The following is a 22,242-nucleotide window of genomic DNA, read 5'->3' as shown; positions in this document are numbered from 1 at the left end:
GTTTGTTCTGCTGCTCGGCGCGATGGCACATATCAAAAATGGCGACATACCGCAGTTCCGCAGCAATACTGTACAGTAGCGGTTTCCAACTTTTTCAGCTAACGGACATGGCTTCTATGGCGTGTATGTGTGCATGACAGGTGCAAAGATAATGGAACGCTGAAGGGGTGAGGTTGGGGTACACCATGGACTGGTTTGCCAGCCAATCACAGGGCACATACAGACAAACAACCATTCACACTCACATTCATACCTATGGACAATTTGGAGTGGCTAATTAACCTAGCATGTTTTTGGGGGAGAACATGCAAACTCCACACAGAGATGGCCGAGGGTGGAATTGAACCTGGGTCTATTGTATTTAATCTTATTACGGTGGTGTATATGCCCCCCAGAAGTTTATTTACGTATGAGTTCCATGAATGGAACTCTTTTGGAACTTCAGGACAACCTGTACATTCATTCATTCATTTTCTACCGCTTTTTCCTCACGAGGGTCGCGGGGGGTGCTGGAGCCTATCCCAGCTGTCTTCGGGCGTAAGGCGGGGTACACCCTGGACTGGTCGCCAGCCAATCACAGGGCACATATAGACAAACAACCATTCACACTCACATTCATACCTATGGACAATTTGGAGTGGCTAATAAACCTAGCATGTTTTTGGAATGTGGGAGGAAACCGGAGTACCCGGAGAAAACCCACGCATGCAAACTCCACACAGAGATGGCCGAGCGTGGAATTGAACCTGGGTCTATTGTATTTAATCTTATTACGGTGGTCTATATGCACTCCAGAAGTTTATTTACGTATAAGTTCCATGAATGGAACTCTTTTGGAACTTTAGGACAACCTGTACAATTACATTTCATTAGATGTAGTTATTTGCCAAAAAAATAAATAAATTAATACAAAATCATAAAGCGTCTGCTTATGTTTTGCTACTCAGTTTAGCTCTGCCCACTGACCAGTAACCTGGTTGCTGGCGACCACTGCTGTACAGAATAAATATCAAAAATAAGCCTGATGAAGCGTCATCAGGATTTTGTTGTCAGACACCACGCATCGAAGTCACGAAGAAGTTTCTCCAATTAGGGCTGTGATGACTTCTCTAAAATGTAATGACCGTCCTCCAAGGCGTTCTCCTTGATCGTCTCAGCTGAATGCCTCTGCTGACATTCCAGTAATGCATTCAGTAGGTCATTTAAGCTCGCTTCTTTGCCCTCTTTCTGCAACCAAATGTTCAGCAACTCGTGAATCTTGTCATTGTAACCGAGTTGGTCATTGCTTTTGATCACGTTGTCGTTCATGCCAAGCTGTCGGAAGAACTTCCTGTGGTAATCGAAGTCTACTTTCTCGAAATACTGGAAACACATTCGGAGAGACTCAACACCTGCAAGCAAAGACAGACAGTTGCATTTAGGTATCTTGGCTATTTGTTGGTGAATTATTATGACTTCAAATTAAAACCTGTGATGAATTTTATGATAGGAGTACAGTCATATTTATTTTATGTCATTAGTGGTATAGAAAATAGATGGATGGATGTAAAACTGTGATACTATAAAAACGTGTTGCGTGTCAACAACTGTGCAAACAATGACCAAGTAACATACCAAAAGATAAAAATGAAATAAATGTAAAGACATACCATTTTTAGGGATCATTTTTGGAAATGGCTCCGCTTCCTAAAAACATAAGACACTGAATTACAAGAAATGCCATATTTAATACTGCTTCAGTCATTAAAAAGCTTTAGTTGAGGCAAGCAAGCAGGTTGAAACGGAAACTTTTACTGCATAGTAACAGTCAAAAAAACAAATACAGTAAAGTCTCGTTATATCGATATTCTCGGGAGTCGGAAAAAATATCGATATAACCGGACTATCGATATATCCGATCCTGCGCCGAACTGCATTAAAAGTCAACATTTATTATTTTCATAACGCACTCTAGCAATAGTGACTCTGAGTAAATATTCAATAATGCACTCGACGTTGTTCTATACACGCGAGAGAAACCACAAACGACAGCATGTACATATGAAAAACATTGATTATTGCAAGCGATAAAAAGATATCTGAATACAACACAATTAAATACATGTATGGAAAACAAAAACTGCAACGTTTACATTACTTATTCTGCAATACTTTAAAAAAAACCTCGCTTCACAACTCCAATTTATACCTGCTTTCATCTCTTTTGATGTTTACTAGTATTGTAGATTTACTTATCATATTCATCTTTAAGATACAAGTGTATTGATTTATTTCAAACAACAAGAGATTGCATCTTTGATCAAGCAATACCGTAAGTTTACTTTCATAATTTATCAGTAAAGCTAGTGCCAAGAATATTGAACACGTCTGAAAACACTAAGTCTATTCACTGAATCTTCCCTCTAAATTATACAAATATGTACTCCTTTACTTCAAAAGATTGTTTAATACTTACCTCATGTTAATTACCTGGAATCCTCTAATTATCGTCCATCGGTGGAAAAGCCGAAAATCAAACAATACGCCGTTTACAGATTTCGCTAATGGTGGTATTGAAACCCTTAAGCAAATATTGATTCAGCTTTAAGCTGCTTTTGTATCGATATAAGCAGACCAAATTGGCTGGCGGGAGATGAAAAGGGCATCGTAGTAACCGGATTATCGTAATAACCGGGTATCGTACTAACCGGAACTAATTATATCAGAAAAGACTAGAAATTTGCCGGGAAATGAAAATAGTATCGTAATACGCAGTACTATCGATATAACGAGACTTTACTGTAAGATAAATGCACCCCATGGTATAACTCTTACTACTGAACCACATCTCTACAAAGAGATCTGTATTACAAGCACAGTGTAACCTTGTTTTCAAAAGGAAATTATTGCCATAAAATATGTCTCTTATCTGCAATCACCGTGACGTCAAAGGCAGGTTCAAGTGCCAGAGGTAAGAAACACGCCTGCATTTAAAGAGAGAAGGGTAGGAACCTTTAACAGGTCGCACGGGGAACGGCTTAACGTAACAGTGAGTCAGGGCCGGTGTATGATTATACCCGCTGCTGAATTTTACAATGAAGTTCAAGTGAGAAAGTACACAGCTCTAACGGTGCATGCATTAAAGCAGGGGTGTCCAAAGTGACTCATTAAAAAAACTAAAAAAAAAAGAAAAACTACAAAAATTGCATTAATTTTACAAGAATATAGTCAAAATATTAAAAGAAAAATGTAATCAAGTCAGGCGGCACGGTGATCTAGTGGTTAACGCGCAGACCTCACAGTTAGAATTCCACCCTCGGCCATCTCTGTGTGGAGTTTGCATGTTCTCAAATTATTATTATTCTCAAATTATTTTTTTCAGATTAAAATTTACAAAGCATTATTAGAGCCCTGTAGACATGACAAAACACGACTATAGTCACATTTATACTTTTTTTTTATTTACAACATATTGCGCAACTGCAGGGTCTTGAGACACATGCTAACTCGCAAACTAGAGAGCTAGCGACCTAAACGGTAGCCTTCAAGTTATTTCGTTTAAACTTAAATAGCCAAAATCTTACCACTTCCACACGGATAGGGAGGATAACTATTAACAGTTCTGTAACCTTTAACATGAACATTAAACGTAATAAACTTTTGGTTTTGTTTGTTTCTCATAATGGGCTGCACGGTGCGCAGGTGGTTAGCACGCAGGCCACACAGCTAGGAGACCCGAGTTTGATTCCCCCCCTCAGGCATCCCTGTATGGAGTTTACACAGGTTTTCTCCGGGTACTCCGGTTTCCTCCCACATTCCAAAAACATGCTAGGTTAATTAGCGACTCCAAATTGTCCATAGGTATGAATGTGAGTGTGAATGGTTGTTTGTCTATATGTGCCCTGTGATTGGCTGGCGACCAGTCCAGGGTGTACCCCGCCTCTCACCCGAAGACAGTTGGGATAGGCTCCAGCACCCCCCGCGACCCTCGTGAGGAAAAGCGGTAGAAAATGAATGAATTGCCCAATTTGCGGACTATGCTTAATAGTCAGGACCTGACCCGACTAAATTACCACATTAATGAGTGTTATTGTCCAAATAAAACTCTCATAGGTAGAGAGTCTTAAATGAATACGGTTTTAAAAGCTGTATCTGATATTCAGGCATGAAGAGGTGAGAAGCAAAAAGAGAGGCTTGCAAGAAGCAAAAGGTGAAGCGGGGGCAGAGGTTGTTGCTCTCACCCTCATTGTAGGCGGCACGGTTACATTTTGCTGGGAGTTACTGGCAGAGCTGTTGATGCTTTCACACAAGCCTTGACACTCATCCTCCGTAGCGGCTGGGTTTTGAATTCTCACCAGCGACTGAGAGAGGATCCGACTGGGGCGTCGCACGCTTTGGGTTTGCTCCGTCCTCGTCTCCCGCACATGCTGTCATTTATGAGGGACAAATTAAAAACACACTTAAAATCCCTTACTTTATTTTGCTAGTATAATTTGGTAGCAATGTACCAAATCTGTTATGTGTTAATCTCATCATTAAATGGTAATTATTCCCAAAATAAAGCAAAATCTGAGACTCACTTCAGTTTTCACCCCGTTTCCAAGGCAATCTGAGGACAGAAGAATGTACCCGCTAAATAAACCAGCAACCTTCACCATTCTTTTGCAAGAAACAATTGTATAAATAAATGTTTTATTTTCTTACAAAAATAAATCAATAAAAAGAGCTCAACTTGTTTCATCAATAAGAAACAATATTAATTAGGCACATTTGACTGACAAACTTGATTAGCGTTCACCTTACCTGCTGCTCTGCATTTCAACCTATTCCAACAAATTGCCAAAACCACCACCAACAAAATGGGAATTCCAGCCAGGATGATATAGACAGCATTTGCTGGTTGTGAGGAGGGACAAAAAAAAAAGAAAAACATTAGCACCGTATTACAATATTTGACAATGATTTTTTATACATGCCAAACAAACTATTTTGTAACACTCCCTTAGTCAGTTTTGTGAAACATTAGGAAAGATTTATTTTCGACCTATTACGTATGCAATCTATGCAAAACTTCTAGATATCCGTCAAGGGAAAATCTGCTGTTGGCTCCAAAATAGATGAGACGCAAGGCAAGTTATTGGAGAATAATGAGAAGTGCAAATTAGTCAAACTTGCATGCAACACGACAAATCAAATTCTACAGAAATGTCAGATTATTCATGCGGAAGGTGCGAGACCAAAAAGGTGCGTTCAAATACCATCAAACAATGTAGGACAAATCTACGCTCGCATTAAACATTAACAAACTGGGGGATTTCTAACTGTATATTATTTTTTTAATAAAAATATTGGCCCATATTTCCAAAACTGATATTTTCTGACATCTCTACTTATTTGATAAAAAACATTTTTTTGTCTGTGATTAAATGCGACTAATTATGGGTTAACTACGGACAAAATGGGATTAATCACAATTACATTTTAATCAATTGACAGCCCTAGTTTTAAATAAATGTTATTACATTAACATTCATATCTTTCTAAATAGATAATTTTAGACATTTAAAGCAAAATGAAAAAATGAAAATTATTTTAGCAAAAGTGATACTTTTATATAACTTGCACAGATTCCATCCGTTCAAGTATCATGTTACATTTTCATTCAATAGTGGCGAGTACCTCCATTGTGTCTAATGAGTGTGTGAGGCATACTGAAAATAGAGGGGGGAGGATTATGGAGCCGAATCTAATCTATTAATTACAACAGTCACTCTTATTGAAAATGTTAATCCAAAAAGGTAGAGAAGGTCAAAGTCAAGCTAGCAAGAGAGTTTGAATGGGGACAGAGAATCAAAATTCCAATTACTCAGTTGTAACTATCAATCCACTGGACTAGTTGAACAAAAGTGATGGCAGGAATAGGAAGATTTGGACAACATTTTGGAAAAAAAAAAAGTTATATTTTTTGTTATTTTCCACAATACCTGAGCCGTCCTGCAGTTCGATCTTTTTGCACTCTGTGTTGGTGGTTGCAGTGCAGTTCCTCACAACAATTTCGTCGTTTCCACAGCTAGATTAAGGTCCAGACAAAGATAAAAGTGGATGCACAAAGTCAATGAATGACTATTCTCTTATCTCGTGAATCAGTTGGGAATCTCGTAGCTACTGTCACCTTGAACAAATCTTGCACACCTCACATGCTTCTTTGGGATCACAGAATCCTCCATTTGTGCACTGACATTTTGTGTCCTGAGTGCGATTGCAATGTGTCACAATTTCCTGATCTGTTAGAAAAATACAAATATTACAAAAACAGACTTTTTCAAATGATATTTATAGTCAGTATTTTAGAAGAAGAAGAATTACCTGAGCGACACGCTGTGCATTTTAAACATTGGTTGAGGCCATTGGCATGCTCCGTATACGTCTTATCGGCACACACCTCGCATGACCCATTTTCATGCGACTTGGTACAGTCTGACTTTACGTAGGTACCTGAAAGAAATCACCATTTGATGAATGTTGAAACAAAACCGTAAGCAAGCTCACAGTAAGTATAAATGTCCCGAGACGTCAGATCTCGATCAGATCAAAACAATGACAAGATTTCCCATTCAGAAAAGTTCTCGCAATAAAAAAATCATAATCATTGTTACCCTTATGTCACTATATTGTTAAATCACCTTATACATATGTATGTGTAAAAATAAAAATCAAACCAGGAAGGCAGGAAGTGAACAAATGTCACAGCTACAGATTGTAGAAGTACCAGATGGAGGGGTACGATTTAATAAGCGTTGCTTCTTCCTACTCCTGTTGCATTCCACTGCAACATGATGCATGTTGCAAATAAAATGAAAGCATTACCGTTACCAAATGAACAGGATGATTTCGCAATCCTCCGTATAGGATATGTTCCTCATTCCATTGCAGTTTGAACTTCTCTCCCTCACTCTATTTATAGTCATTTTTATTGGCAACACGGTGCTACTTAGCCTGTGTAACCTTTGATACTGGTTCAGATTCCTTTAGGTCTGGTGCCACCTGTAACACATGCGTGTTTTCCTTGTCTTTCACCCCCCAAACAGGTAGGATTTTACAGAATTTAAATTTTATATCGTCATATTGTGATACATCCACAAAATATTGTGATACAATATATGCTAAGGTCCGTATCGCCCAACCCTAGTCCTCTCTAAATAAATGTTTGTCCAGTCATTTTCTTTAATTAATTAATACTTTTCTCATAATTAATATTAAAATCTCATCTCATTCTCATGCATGGTCTCGTCTAGCGACACCCATAACAGTAAGCAATCACGGCCCCCATTGGAGGTGCCAAACTGCGGAAACACCTAGAATGTCAGTGGTCTCCATGTGCCTCACCAGCTGAGCACTTTAAGCAACAGATGTTGTTGTTCAAGTACTCCTCGTCTCCGCAGACAACTCCCCGCCGTGTCCTGGCGTACCTCAAGTCAGAGCCAGCTTGGGGAAATGTGGCAACGGATGCGAGCAAGCCAGTCAAAACTAAAGGGACCTTTGGGGGAAAAAAGAGAATACACGTTCAAGGAATGATATATTTGATATGATGAGGACACTTGCCAACATTTTGACTGACATGGACATTGTGTTGTTCGTCTACTTGTTTGCATTGTGTGTGTGGCTATTTTACTCACTTTTTGCCATGTGACATGGCCAATAATGCAAACCACCACCACCACAGATAGATCACAGGCATTTGATGGGTTAATTGGTGCCAGTCTCTATATATAAATAGGTAATGTATATTCAAATCAGGGCGTTTGTGGATCAGTCGGTGTTGGTGGCTAATTGATTTAGCTCATTATCAAATTGTTTTTGTTTTACTTTAGATAAGTAATGTAATACAATTTAAGATTAAAACAGGGTATATCCTACTAATGAGTTTCTGAAGCACAAACGTAACTTTTTAGTTGACGGTTGTAGTTTTTTTAATGTGTCCCTGAAAACCGTAACTGTCCTTAACTTAAGGAAGTGATGAAGTTTCCGTTTGCTATAATTCAAAATAAAGGTATACATTTCAAAATAACAGCGTTACAGCTGCAGTCACGCCACCATTTAAAAAAAATCAAAATATCAAAAAGAGTAATGATGTGTCGGTCCGCCTCCTTTGCACACGGCACTCTGCTTACTTAACAGGTGCACTTAAAAATGAGAGCAAGTTCTAGAAAATTGTGATGGGAAACTCGATTCATTTAATCACACCCTGACATGTTACCGGATCTGCTTTTTAGCTAGCGGTTGCAGAGTAAGTGAACGAGTCGACAGAGACAAGTACCTGTGTCCCATTCAGTAAAAATAATAAGAAGAATAATTTGAACGACTCCTTCATCTTCTGCCGATCGCCCACAAGTTGACTGCTGCCGCAACTCACGTGCTAAATGGAATCTCTCAATTGCCATAGAAAATCAATAAAGTTACCAAAAAGAATACACACAGTCTTATTTAGCAGCACCAAAAGCTATTCAACTTCCATAGTCGGGTGCTTTAGGGGAACATATAGTACCGAGTTTACTTTCTTACGACAGTGAGGAATTTGACATGTCCAGGAGACTTTTGCCAAAGGGAGACGCAAACTCGACGGAAACCCCCGCGGCTAACATGTCAAACTACTAACCAACTGTATGTTAAATACATCGGGAAATAAACACATCGCCTCATTTGCCATAAATGATACAACAAACTTAAATTAACTAAATTAATTTACCTTTACCAGCTAGTTTTGCTAGCAGCTACACCGCGCGAAGTGTACTAATGGCCTATATATAAAACACATAAATCTGAGATGTAATATTATACCTACAACAAACTGCAAAAAAAAAAAAAAAAACTTACTATGACATGCAGGATTCTGGTCATTCTTCGGGGAGCGTGGTAAAGTGCCCGGCAGACACGAAGAGGCCTTACTTCTCACTCTTGGCACGACTTTCCTTGCTGTTTAAAGGGTGGATTCTGCAGCACTGTAGCGAAGTCAGTCACAGGTGGCGGAAAAGCCACCAGTGACGTCATCAGGGCGGGACCAAAGTGTAATAACTTGTGAGATTGACGTGTTTAATTTTTAAATATATTTAATTTGTTGACGCCAGGTTAACGTAAGTTTTGGTTGTACTGCTGGCAACTTTATAAAACGGTTTTAAAAAATTAAGTCACCCAGCGAATATTCTGAACAGCACAGTCATGAAGTCTGGGCAAGGATGGACCGCATCAGGTATTCCAAAAAAAAAACAAAAAAAAAACGCATTTATCAAAAACAGAAAAATATACAAACTTTTTCAGTGCTTTGGTTCCGATTTTCTACAATAAAAGCTCTGATAAAACATTCCACTGTTCTCAAATATCTTACTTTTTATTTTTCTGCACAAAATAAGATGAAAAATGAATAAACATATCAAGAATAAATAAAATCAATCAATCAGTAATAAATAAATATAATAATAATAATAAAACGGCAAATAATAAAAACTTAAGAAACCACATATAGTTGGTGGGTAGACAAATGATTTTTTTTCAGATTAAAATGAACAAAGCATTATTAGAGCCCTGTAGACATGACAAAAAACGACTATAGTGACATTTATACTCTTTTTATTTACAACATATTGCGCAACTGCAGGGTCTTGAGACACATGCTAACTCGCAAACTAGAGAGCTAGCGACCTAAACGGTAGCCTTCAAGTTATTTCCTTTCAACTTAAATAGCCAAAAACTTACCACTTCCACACGGATAGGGAGGATAACTATTAACAGTTATTTAGCCATTAACATGAATGAATTAATGAATTAATAAACTTTTGGTTTTGTTTGTTTCTCATAATGGGCTGCACGGTGAACAGGTGGTTAGCACGCAGGCCACACAGCTAGGAGACCCGAGTTTGATTCCCCCCCTCAGGCATCTCGGTATGGAGTTTACACAGGTTTTCTCCGGGTACTCCGGTTTCCTCCCACATTCCAAAAACATGCTAGGTTAATTGGCTACTCCAAATTGTCCATAGGTATGAATGTGAGTGTGAATGGTTGTTTGTCTATATGTGCCCTGTGATTGGCTGTCCGGGATGTACCCCGCCTCTCACCCAGAGACAGCTGGGATAGGCCCCAGCATGCCCGCGACCCTCATGAGGATAAGAAAATCCATCATCCAACCTTATGTGAGAAGTAAACACATAAATTGTTCTCTTTTCTATGCATTATAAAGATATAAAAAGAGATAAAATGAGACAGTTCATTACTGCACGTAAGGGGAAACAGGCTTTTTTGTATAATCCTGAAATGTACATTATTTTTCAGTTTTGGTTTTGGGTAATGTACCATTTCAACCAATTCATTGGACTTGAATTTCAATAAATAACTGGAAAAATTGCGGTGTTGTAAAACTTTTCACCAGTAGTCTATAGCAACAACAATAAATGCACCATAACAATAGGAAAACAATGTATTCTGTTCGTAATTTTTGTGAGGGCATGTTCACTAAGTGATAGAACGTCCTCCTTCTTCTCTAGTCTGGATTGTTTTTCCCTGGTGAAAAATGTAAAAAAAAAAAAAAAAAAAAAAACGGTAAATATGTCATCATTTCAGCCCACATTAAACATTAAACCGTGAAATCTTCTTTCACTCAATTGTTTAACGCAGCCAGGAGTGCATCCCACGCAGTCCACTAAAGGACTTTCTATGAGCTGCTGCTTAGAGCAGAAGCTGTCAGGGCGACTTTGATGCTCGCCTTCAGGGAGGTTGTGTGCAGCAGACATCTTTGGGTGAACATGCATCCTCGCGTTTCCCGGTAAGAAAGTTTCCGGCCATATCGCAGGGAAAACTTGGGACTGGATGTAGGCGTTCTCTGTATAAGCAAGTGGATTGGATTGGACATTGAAAGAGCTATGGTTATATGATTATTTTTATTTATTTAAAGTAGTACTGCTTAATATTGTTACTGTACATACATGTTGAAATGTCAACATGCTGACAAATAACCGGCATGACGATACCCTTGTCATAAGTCAGCCTTTGGAAAATATTGTTACCCGTCTTTTAACTTTATCTTAACACCCAGTTGTCTGCAGCTTAAAGATATGCAACCACATAGGAAAGGGGGGGGGGGGGGTCGTGACAGTATCTTTGGAAACGTATGTACAGTACATAGACTGTTCGCATTTTGTCAGGAGGTAAACTAACAAAGTCAACAGTACTACGTTCTGGGGCTTTGCATTTCTGCACCAGTTACACTCTAGTGCAGGGGTCTCAAACACGCGGCACTAGTTTGAGGCCCCCCGCCTTGATATCAAAGTTCAATGTTAGTGCGGCCCGCGCAAGTTTGATACGGATGCTGTATGGTATCATGTACCCAGAAAAAATTATTACGTTTGATTCATGTTCATGTTAAAGGTTAAATAACTGTTAATAGTTATCCTCCCTATCCGTGTGGAAGTGGTAAGTTTTTTGGCTATTTAAGTTGAAAGGAAATAACTTGAAGGCTACCGTTTAGGTCGCTAGCTGTCTCGTTTGCGAGTTAGCATGTGTCTCAAGACCCTGCAGTTGCGCAATATGTTGTAAATAAAAAGAGTATAAATGTGACTATAGTCGTGTTTTGTCATGTCTACAGGGCTCTAATAATGCTTTGTTCATTTTAATCTGAAAAAAATCATTTGTCTACTCACCAACTATATGTGGTTTCTTAAGTTTTTATTATTTGCCCTTTTATTATTATTATTATATTTATTTATTACTGATTGATTGATTTTCTTTTGATTTGTTTATTTATTTTTCATCTTATTTTGTGTAGAAAAATATTTTTTTTTTAATTTTTTTTGTTTTTAATAAATGCGTTTTTTTTTTTTGTAAAACCTGATGCGACCCAGTCTCACCCAGAACCGAGCTCCAGTGGCCCCCCAAGTAAATTGAGTTTGAGACCCCTGCTCTAGTGGCACATATGTTTTTCAAAGATAACGTAAAAAAACCTCTAAGATAGGACATGCAAGATAGGACATATTTTACTCCCTCTGTTCCCCCCCATTTGTCTCACTTGAATTTCTTAATATGCTCCCCTTCAACTGGTGGAAAAACCGTTGTTATCCAAGAGAAAAAAAGTTGTTTTACAAGTTGTAATACTACAAAAAATATCAAAATAGCCAAAAATTTAAATATTAATACATTGAAAGTTGTATGTCCTTTCTTTTTCAAACTATAGCTACCGAGTAAGTTTGTGCCAATTTGCTGTTATCCTTGCAACTATTCAGTCTTTTGTTTGTATTGTGTCAGTTTCCTCACGACTTAAAGTTTTGTTGTTCTTTTCCACGCTTTTTAGTGAGCCCTTAGTTCTTTATTAAAGCTTGTAAAACCACCTGCCATATTTGGGATGCTTTGGGGTCCTACTTTCAAAAATCAAAAGTGACCACTTTGAAGAAGTATGGACGCCCCGCGTATAAGTAAGGTAGGGGTGGCCAAATACTGAAAAATGAACAAGGGACAATATGATATTTAATGAACCAACATGTAAATATGTGAAGAAGGTGTACGTATTTTAAGAAAAACTGGATCTCAGCTTAGATTTTTATTTTATTTTTCCCAATTTTTGCTTTTTTTCAAAAATTTTCCAGCTTTCTTTTTCATTCATTCATTTTCTACCGTTTATCCTTACGTGCTGGAGCCTATCCCAGCTGTTTTCAGGCGAGAGGCGGGGTACACCCTGGACTGGTGGCCAGCCAATCACAGGGCACATATAGACAAACAACCATTCACACTCATAATTCATACATATGGACAATTTGGAGTCGCTAATTAACCTAGCATGTTTTTGGAATGTGGGAGGAAACCGGAGTACCCGGAAAAAAAAACACGGATGCACGGGGAGAACATGCAAACTCCACACAGAGATGGCCGAGGATGGAATTAAACTTGGGTCTCCTAGCTGTGAGACGTGCTAACCACTCGGCGCCGTGCAGCCCAAAATAAGTGAATGTTTTCATAATATACGTATGTATGACTTCAATTTCCTAATATAATATAAAAATTTTATTGCCATAATTAAAAACCTTTTCCTAAACCCTTATTTTTGTTTTGTTTTTTCTCTTAATATTTAGATTTACGTGTGGTAATTTTTTTTTCATTTCTGCACAATTCACACAACTATTTAATTTCCTGGTCAATGTTATTTTTATAATGATATTTTTATTCTCATTTATTCCCGTTTATTCTCAAAATTTGAGATGTCTAGGAATGCTAGCTTTCAGAGTTTTTTTTATAAAACCTTTTTTCTAACAACTTTCATTTATGGGCATGCCTGGGTCCAAGCTGTTAGCTGTACAAACTGAGTGTGACAAATTCCAGCAGAGTGGGCCGGCAGGGGGTGGAATAAATTAAAACAGACCATTTTGGAAATCCAAGGAAATACAGTGTGCAATAACGCTAGATTTGGTATCGACCCGATACCAAGTAAATGCATATGATATCGATACGGATACCAGGTTGCATCTTGAATGAATTTGGACAGGAAACCAACTGAAGCCTAAGTATTGATTTTTTTACATTTGGTATCCATATTGATACCAACGTCGGATTGATATTATCGTTATTTGCATCCGTCCACCCACCACTAAATACACTACAGCTGGAATAGGTGCAGATTCTGGAAGATCTAGAAAACTTCCTGTGCTGGTTATTGTGTGTATCCGCTCTATAGGAGTCCACAACTCAATGCAAAGGGCCGAAAATGATCACAATAGGTGCACTTTATAAGTAAATACAAAGTCAAACACACAATGATGCTGATAACTTTCAACTGTACATTTATTTCCAAAAGGCTGCATATACATTTGCAAATCCTACTGTACAGAAAACATCCAAAATGTCCATAATTATATATACAATATACCACAAAGCTGCCCCTGGCGTTACCACACATATAATGTATGTCAGCACTAGAAAAGCTCTGCAGCCTATTCAATATTATCATTTTAAATATATATCTTTTAACGTTCAATAGCATGATTTCTTTTTTTTTTTTTTTTTTTTTTTTACGTCCCCATTTGCACCTTACAAGATTCACCATTGACAGCAGTTAAACAAGGCACAATAATAGTGATGTGACGCCAAAGGCCATGCGTGGAGCAAAACAAAATCAAAAACATGAAAAGAACCAACTCAGCTAGAAATCAAATCATAAACACAACGCTAACCTTTATTATCTCCCGAAAAGAATGTCCCTCTTGCACCAAAGCAGTACACACAGTGAAAAACACATCGGTTGCGTGTTCGAAACATCAAATATGTACTAAGTCAGTGTCGATGCTCTCGATGCAAACATAAACCATCAACAGGCATTGCAAAAGCATAGTATTTATCCGTTTACGTCAGGGGTGGGCAAACTTTTTGAGTCGCGGGCCGCATTGATTTAACAAAATTGAATTTGAACAAAATTACACGTAACAGTCCACCTGGAATTACTGTATCTGTTAAAGTGTCATACAATCTGCTATATGTGCACTTTGACATCATTTATTTGATGTAAAGTGCATTATAAATTAACTGTCCTTGGGTCCTCTTGTTATTGTTCTTCTTCTTATTATTATTATGTGCTTGTGTCCCTTCATTCAGGTGCACTTTGTAAAAAACAGACCACATCAAATAACCAAATTGACAAAACAGCTACTTCAACCATCAAAAGGTCGACTCAAGCCATGATGCCAGCTTGTATGTTGAGTTTAAATGAAATACTTTGGAAAGAACGGACGGGCCGTTTAACAAAATTGAATTTAACAAAATTGAATTTGAACAAAATTACACGTAACAGTCCACCTGGAATTACTGTATCTGTTAAAGTGTCATACAATCTGCTATATGTGCACTTTGACATCATTTATTTGATGTAAAGTGCATTATAAATTAACTGTCCTTGGGTCCTCTTGTTATTGTTCTTCTTCTTCTTATTATTATTGTTATTATGTGCTTGTGTCCCTTCATTCAGGTGCACTTTGTAAAAAACAGACCACATCAAATAACCAAATTGACAAAACAGCTACTTCAACCATCAAAAGGTCGACTCAAGCCATGATGCCAGCTTGTATGTTGAGTTTAAATGAAATACTTTGGAAAGAACGGACGGGCCGCATTCAAACACTTGGCGGGCCGGATGTGGCCCCCGGATGGGGCCGTAGTTTGCCCATCCCTGGTTTACGTCTTCCATTGTGTCACAGTTAAAGAGTCAACCAAAGGTTTCACATCGTGTAGAAATTGTGTAAAAGTCGACATTTGGGGGGGGGGTTTGGTAATGCATATATGTAGAGGAAACTGAAAAACTATGCAAGTTCTCCCCCGAAAACCAATCACATGTACCACATCGGAGACCATTCAGTCATGACATTACCTGCAATCGTAAGTAACTGATCATACAATATTGTTCAAAATAGTCAACTAAAATATCAAAGAGTACAATAATTTTTTTTTTTTAAACCGCCTCTTTGGACCAATGGTCGCTCGTGGTGCTGCCGTATGTTGTTGCTGTGATTGCCTGCCGACCAGTCCAGGGTTGTAGCCTGATGGTATAGGCTCCAGCTTCTGTGACCCTGAGAACGATAAACTGGAGTAGATGGATCAAAGATGGATGAGTGGATGGATCTTTGGATAAATGAAAAAAAAAACAGTAGCCACGTTTACATGAGGAGTTTTTTCTCTTTCTGAATGGAATCTTTCCGAATGACTTTTCCGAAAGCAATGGTATACATGGAAAAGGAATATTCCAATGGCGTGTCTACATGCGGCGCTATAATCATAATAATAATGTTAAAAATGTATTCAGAAGAACATAAAAATATTTTCTATGCTCCGGCTATGATCATTTTTAGTTTATAATAAAGAATGCACGGTGAACGAGTGGTTAGCGCGATGAGACCTGTGTTCGATTCCCCCCTCGGGCATCTCCGTGTGGTGTTTGCATGTTCTCCCCGTGCGTGTGTGGACTTTCTCCATGTACTCCGGTTTCCTCCCACATTCCAAAAACATGCTAGAATAGTCAATGGGGCATGCCCAGTAAAGCGTAAACACCAACATCACGTGATACCGACTTCCTGGACTTTTTTTTTTCACTTATTGGAATAACTTTGTATTGCCAGTTTTTCCTTCGTTCAGTCTTGGAATTTAGTTTGAATCAAAAACAAACTTTCCGTATCAGTCCAGTGCCGATTGCTGGCCTCCATTTTTAAAACTGAAGAACGTCTGGATCTGCGTGTTACGTCATATCTCAGCATTGGCTGAAAGAACGCACCCGGGAACAAGAAAAGATAAAGTTCAATCTTGCTAATATTTTATAATTAAGCCAGGCACATGTTTTATATAGATATGTATTTTCTTTTTTGAATAAAAGTGGACTTGTGAATGGCGTATAGAAGGGTTTAGATTCTGTTCCACAGATGGCGCTAATGCACACCAAAGCTGCTTGCCAACCGCCAATAAACAACAGAAGAAGAAGAAGAACGCAGTGTGACAACTTTCCGTTTGAGCGGGTACAAGATACCTCAATCGGATTGGTTAAAGGAATATTCCAACCCTGGGAATCCCATTATATATTCATTGGGATTGGCACTTTTCTTTGGGAATGAGGTGTATACAAAGGTTACATTCTTTCCGTTTGATCAAATAACCCGAATGGAATTGGAATATTTGGGTCCATGTAAACGTGGCTAATGTGTTGCATGATCACCATCATTTTCTTAATGCTTAAAATGTTATATACTCAACTTCATCAAATTTGTGACTTATGATTATGTTCATATAGCACCAGAAATGTTTTTTGGAATGTGGGAAGAAACCGGAGTACTCAGAAAAAAAACCCACGCATGCACGGGGAGAACATGCAAACTCCACACAGAGATGGCCGAAGGTGGAATTGAACTCGGATCTTCTAGCTGTGAGGCCTGCGCGCTAACCACTCGACCACCGTGCTGCCTGTTTCTTATATATATATATATTTTATTCATATTTATTATGATTGCTTGTTGTTTTGAAGGCTTTTGCTACAACACTCGAGGAGTGAACTTGTTCAAATTTGTTCAAATTTCCAAAAGATGCAATTGACCACTCAGATGCTTCGGCAAGGGACAATACAGTAAACCTGGGATATATCGGATTCAATTGTTCCCACTGGTTTTGTCCGATATAAGCGAAATCCGTTATATGCGTATACCGGAAAATGTCCGTTTTACGCATATATGGGATTTATATCCGGTATATGCGTAAATGGGATTTTATCCGTTATAAAAAGGCACTTCCTTGACTATGTTTCCAATGTACCTGGACGCGCAGGCAACGCTGCAAACGCTGCAAATGACGTCGTATAGCGGCCTGTCACGATTCGGCGAATCGGAGCGCCACGATGCGGCCATCCGATATATGCCAGGGAAATTTCATGGAAATGCATTGGAACGGGACTGGAGATTTTGTCCGAAATAGGCAAAATCCGTTATAAAAAATCCGATATATGCAATGAATTTTTATTGGAAATGCATTACAGAAAAATCGGTTCTTTTTTATCTGTCCGTTGTGAGCGAATTTCCGATATATCCGAGTCCGATATATGCGAAGTTTACTGTATTTTCAATATTGTCCCATAAATGGAAGTAAAAAGCCAAAAACCCACAAGACATGTAAGCGTAGAAAAGCATTCCATTTCATATTTCTCCTGCTAATATACTGAAGTGTCAATTTGTTGTTATGACACATTAGGCGTCTAATGTGGTATCTGTTTTAGCGTGCAACGATAAATCCAAACGTTCATCTTTTTATTGCAGCATCACGACAGATCTTAGAATAATAATATGGGTTTTAACGCGATTGATTCAATTAAATGCATTACAAATTAATATTCATGATAAAAACTAACACTAGATACTTTTGTGAACTTTTACTTTTACGTGTGTATTTTTAGTCCAGGATTTACCTCTAGCCCAGTACATAAATATCAGATTAATATAATTTTATTAAGAGGTGCTGATGCTGTCAACGTGACAGCTCTTAATGGTGTAATTGATTGACGGAGGCGGTGATGCACTCCCTACAGCACGAGAGAAATTAAACTTTACACCTTCTGCCATGTTTGCCATCTCGATGGTGGAGGAACCTTTGATCAGCAATGACACATCATGAAATCTCACTCTTATATAATAATAATTATATTATATGATATAAATGATGTATGTCATTCAATCATACAATATACAATATTGTCTTCACCTTATAATAAAACTAGATTTTTTGGGAATTTCAAGAGATTAATATACAGTAGTCCCTCGTTTATCGTGATTAATTGATTTCAGACGCTACTGCAATAAATGAATTTCCGTGAAGTAGAATTCCATATTCATAAATGGAATACAGTATATTCATAGTAAACAACCTCTAGACATGAAATAGCACCCCCATAGTCACCTTTAAAGCCATAGTAGACGTAATACACATACTGTAAATAAGGTATTACTGTATATGTGTTCTGGTCTGAACTATAACCCCCTTGGGATTATTATGACTGCGATATGACTGAGATAATTCATTCAATAAATGTCTGTTGTTTTGGTGATCAAGTCTAGTGTTTGTGTTTCTCACCTACAATTACAGTAACGTTTCTGACACATCACGACCAGTTTTTGTATTATTGTTAATTTTGCCATTTTTGCATGATTTAAAATGCTTGTTTTATTCTGATTTGCTTAAATATGTATATTTTTTGCACTGAAACTGCATGATTAATTAATTAATTTGTTGAAAAAAACATGATAGAATGAACCATCGAAAATGGAAGTGTGAAGTGGCGATAATGATAATAATGTAGTCATATTTTTTAATGACACCAAAACAAGTATTTTCTATTAAAAAATATATCACAGAGGCCATTCCACTTCTTTTCACACCAATTCAGAAACTACTTAACAAAATAATGTCATTTGTAAAAACAAAAAAGTTAAACTTGAGGAAAAAAACATCTCTACCTGTTGAGATTGCGTTGACCTTGAACCAAACCGTAACAATTAGAGGTCACACAGATATCTTCATGGTTCTCCCTCAGCCTGGATGTCGAGATGCGGACTCCTTTCCTGATTTGGAAATGTGCATGTTCCTCTCGGGCTGCTTTTCTGTATTTGATTCGAGTCCGTCTCAGGCTCATCCTGATCCTTGGGGGAACTTTTGGAATGGATCTTGCCAATTTCCTCGAGGGCACTGGCAAGAGAGTCAAGGTCAGCCGCGTTCTGGTGGCGAGCTTCCCACAGGCTCAGGATGACCGCTGATGGACTCGGCTGCTTTGCAAAATAACCCAGGTTTCTGTTGACGTGCACAGAAAGAGTCGTGAATGAAATACAATAATAGATATCGGGAGCTAGTGTCACTGCTAGTATTACTTAGAATTAGTATTACTAGTATTATTATACTTACTAGTGTTAGTTAGACTCTATGGACTAAAGTGTTGTACATGAATTCATTCATTCATTCATTTTCTACCGCTTTCTACCGCTTATCCGAGACACCAGGGGTCTCAAAACACGCGGCCCGCGGGCCAAATGTGGCCCGCAGGACACTAGTTTGAGGCCCCCGCCTTGATATGAAAGTTTAATGTTATATGATATGGATGCTGTATGTTATCATGTACCCAGAAAAAAATTATTACGTTTGATTCATGTTCATGTTAAAGGTTAAATAACTGTTAATAGTTATCCTCCCTACCCGTGTGGAAGTGGTAAGTTTTTGGCTATTTAAGTTGAAAGGAAATAACTTGAAGGCTACCGTTTAGGTCGCTAGCTCTCTAGTTTGCGAGTTAGCATGTGTCTCAAGACCCTGCAGTTGCGCAATATGTTGTAAATAAAAAGAGTATAAATGTGACTATAGTCGTGTTTTGTCATGTCTACAGGGCTCTAATAATGCTTTGTTCATTTTAATCTGAAAAAAATAATTTGTCTACCCACCAACTATATGTGGTTTCTTAAGTTTTCATTATTTGCTGTTTTATTATTAAGTCCACAACAGTTTTTGTACACTTACTTGTACGGATGTTACAGTCAGGGTTTTATTCTGTCGATACCGATCCCGATAATCCATGAGTGAAATCAGCCGATATCGATCTGCATTTATTTCTAGTCTTCTCACATTAACTGAAAACCTGAATGAAAAGCAGGTTTGCCCACCTGTGTTGGGCCCCTCCAGTCACATCTGCTGGCTTCTGAACCGCAGATGCAGCAGATTTTTACAAGATGCTGTTTCCGATGAGGCTGCACCGGGATACATTTCACTTAAAAGGCATACTTTTCAGTTGAAAGAAATGCTGGTAATTTCAGCATTTTTATTGAAGGAAACCCCAACTATTTAGTTATTTATTATGGACTGGCCCAGTAGCCAGCCCATAGACTGCTACTTGCAGTAGCAGTCTATGGGCTGGCTACTGAGCCAGCCCATATTGTTATTGTTGTTTAGCTATTATTATTATGGACTGGCCCAGTAGCCAGCCCATAGACTGCTACTGCAAGTAGCAGTCTATGGGCTGGCTACTGAGCCAGCCCATATTGTTATTGCTGTTTAGTTATTATTCCGTATATCTTAATCTTCCACTTTTTGCGCGCGTAATGCGGCCAAAACCGCAAGAAGGACCCCCACACATGTTACACCGCCGGAAACGTGGCGCTCGGGACTACAGCGGTATTTAATTTTTGGAAAGTTTTGTGTAACCATGGCGACGCTATTAACGAAAACGTTAAAAAATGGGCCACTTGATTAGGGAATCGCTGTTCTATTTTTAGAACAGCACATAGAAAAACGAGAATTTACAGACTTTTCACAGCCTTTTAGCTCAGCCATACGGCCACGTAGAAACGTGATTGATGGCTCATTTTTGAGATAAACGTCTGAACTCTCTCTGTGGCTAAATGCTAATTGCTAGCATGTTAGCATGTTAGCATGTTAGCATTTAAGCTAATTTACTCATGTCTAAAGGCAAATACACACATGGCATGATGTAGGGAGGTCATAGGACAACCTTGGCAGTTTCTAAAGTTGAGGCTCTCTTGCTAGGTGCTAGCATGATAACTGTTAGCATGTTAGCCTTTAAGCTAATTTACTCACGTTTAAAGGCAAATACACACATGGCATGATATAGGGAGGTTATAGGACAACCTTGGCACTTTCTAAACTTGAAACCCTCTTGCTAGGTGCTAACATGGTAGCCGTTAGCATGTTAGCATTTAAGCTAATTTACTCATGTCTTCAGGCAAATACACATATGGCATGGTGTAGGGAGGTTATAGGACAACCTTGGCACTTTCTAAACTTGAGGCTGTCTTGCTAGGTGCTAGCATAATGATTGTTAGCATGTTAGCATTTAAGCTAATTTACTCACGTTTAAAGGCAAATATACACATGACATGATTTGGGGAGGTTATAGGACAACCTTGGTAGTTTCTAAACTTGAGGCTGTCTTGCTAGGTGCTAGCATGTTAGCCGTTAACATGTTAGCATTTAAGCTAATTTACTAATGTCTAAAGGCAAAAACACACATGGCATGATGTAGGGATGTTATAGGACAACCTTGGCACTTTCTAAACTTGGGACTCTCTTGCTAGGTGCTAGCATGATGACTGTTAGCATGTTAGCATTTAAGCTAATTTGCTCATGTTTAAAGGCAAATACACATATGCATGATGCAGGGACGTTATAGGACATCCTTGGCAGTTTCTAAACTTGAGGCTCTCTTGCTAGGTGCTAGCATGTTAGCCGTTAGCATGTTAACATTTAAGCTAATTTACTCATGTCTAAAGGCAAATACACACGTGGCATGATGTAGGGAGGTTATAGGACAACCTTGGCACTTTCTAAACTTGAGGGTCTGTTGCTAGGTGCTAGCATGATAACTGTTAGCATGTTAGCATTTAAGCTAATTTACTCACGTTTAAAAGGCATATACACACATGGCATGATATAGGGAGGTTGAAGGACAACCTTGGCACTTTGTAAACTTGAAACTCTCTTGCTAGGTGCTAGCATGTTAGCCGTTAGCATGTTAGCATTTAAGCTAATTTACTCATGTCTAAAGGCAAATACACACATGGCATGATGTAGGGAGGTTATAGGACACCCTTGGCACTTTCTAAACTTGGGACTCTCTTGCTAGGTGCTAGCATGATGACTGTTAGCATGTTAGCATTTAAGCTAATTTGCTCATGTTTAAAGGCAAATACACACATGCATGATGCAGGGACGTTATAG

The 22,242-nt window shown here is 38.4% G+C and overlaps 2 protein-coding genes across 10 annotated transcripts in view; both read right to left on the bottom strand.

The window, feature by feature from the left end:
• Positions 1-735: 735 nt before the first annotated feature.
• On the bottom strand, positions 736-9,034 carry hdr (hematopoietic death receptor). 3 transcript variants are annotated; one of them, XM_058071791.1, is made up of 10 exons: positions 8,854-9,033; positions 7,366-7,516; positions 6,346-6,474; positions 6,152-6,263; positions 5,964-6,049; positions 4,783-4,875; positions 4,560-4,588; positions 4,335-4,406; positions 1,650-1,686; positions 736-1,391 (listed from the first exon to the last, which is right to left on the bottom strand). In XM_058071791.1, exons 1-10 carry the CDS (start codon positions 8,875-8,877, stop codon positions 1,090-1,092), a joined length of 1,035 nt encoding a protein of 344 aa, XP_057927774.1. In that variant the 5' UTR covers positions 8,878-9,033; the 3' UTR covers positions 736-1,089. The 3 variants fall into 3 exon arrangements, with proteins under 3 accessions (XP_057927774.1, XP_057927772.1, XP_057927773.1); XM_058071789.1 differs by having other exon boundaries at positions 4,221-4,406; positions 8,854-9,029; XM_058071790.1 differs by lacking the exon at positions 4,783-4,875 and having other exon boundaries at positions 4,221-4,406; positions 8,854-9,034.
• Positions 9,035-14,900: 5,866 nt separating this feature from the next.
• unc5db (unc-5 netrin receptor Db) overlaps positions 14,901-22,242 on the bottom strand; it is a 230,153-nt gene continuing 222,811 nt past the window's right edge. For 3 of the 7 annotated variants that reach the window (XM_058070184.1, XM_058070185.1, XM_058070186.1), the window contains one exon: positions 14,901-19,314. In XM_058070184.1, the coding sequence (XP_057926167.1) occupies positions 19,044-19,314 (271 nt within the window). In that variant the 3' untranslated portion in view covers positions 14,901-19,043. The remainder of the gene's footprint in view (positions 19,315-22,242) is intronic. The other 4 variants (XR_009129570.1, XR_009129572.1, XR_009129571.1 and 1 more) reach the window with 4 other exon arrangements.

Source organism: Doryrhamphus excisus, chromosome 4, assembly GCF_030265055.1.
Source record: "Doryrhamphus excisus isolate RoL2022-K1 chromosome 4, RoL_Dexc_1.0, whole genome shotgun sequence".
In the NCBI taxonomy this organism is placed as follows: Eukaryota; Metazoa; Chordata; class Actinopteri; order Syngnathiformes; family Syngnathidae; genus Doryrhamphus; species Doryrhamphus excisus.
Note: the sequence above shows the minus strand (reverse complement) of the source record. Positions and strands in the feature narration are given on the sequence as shown.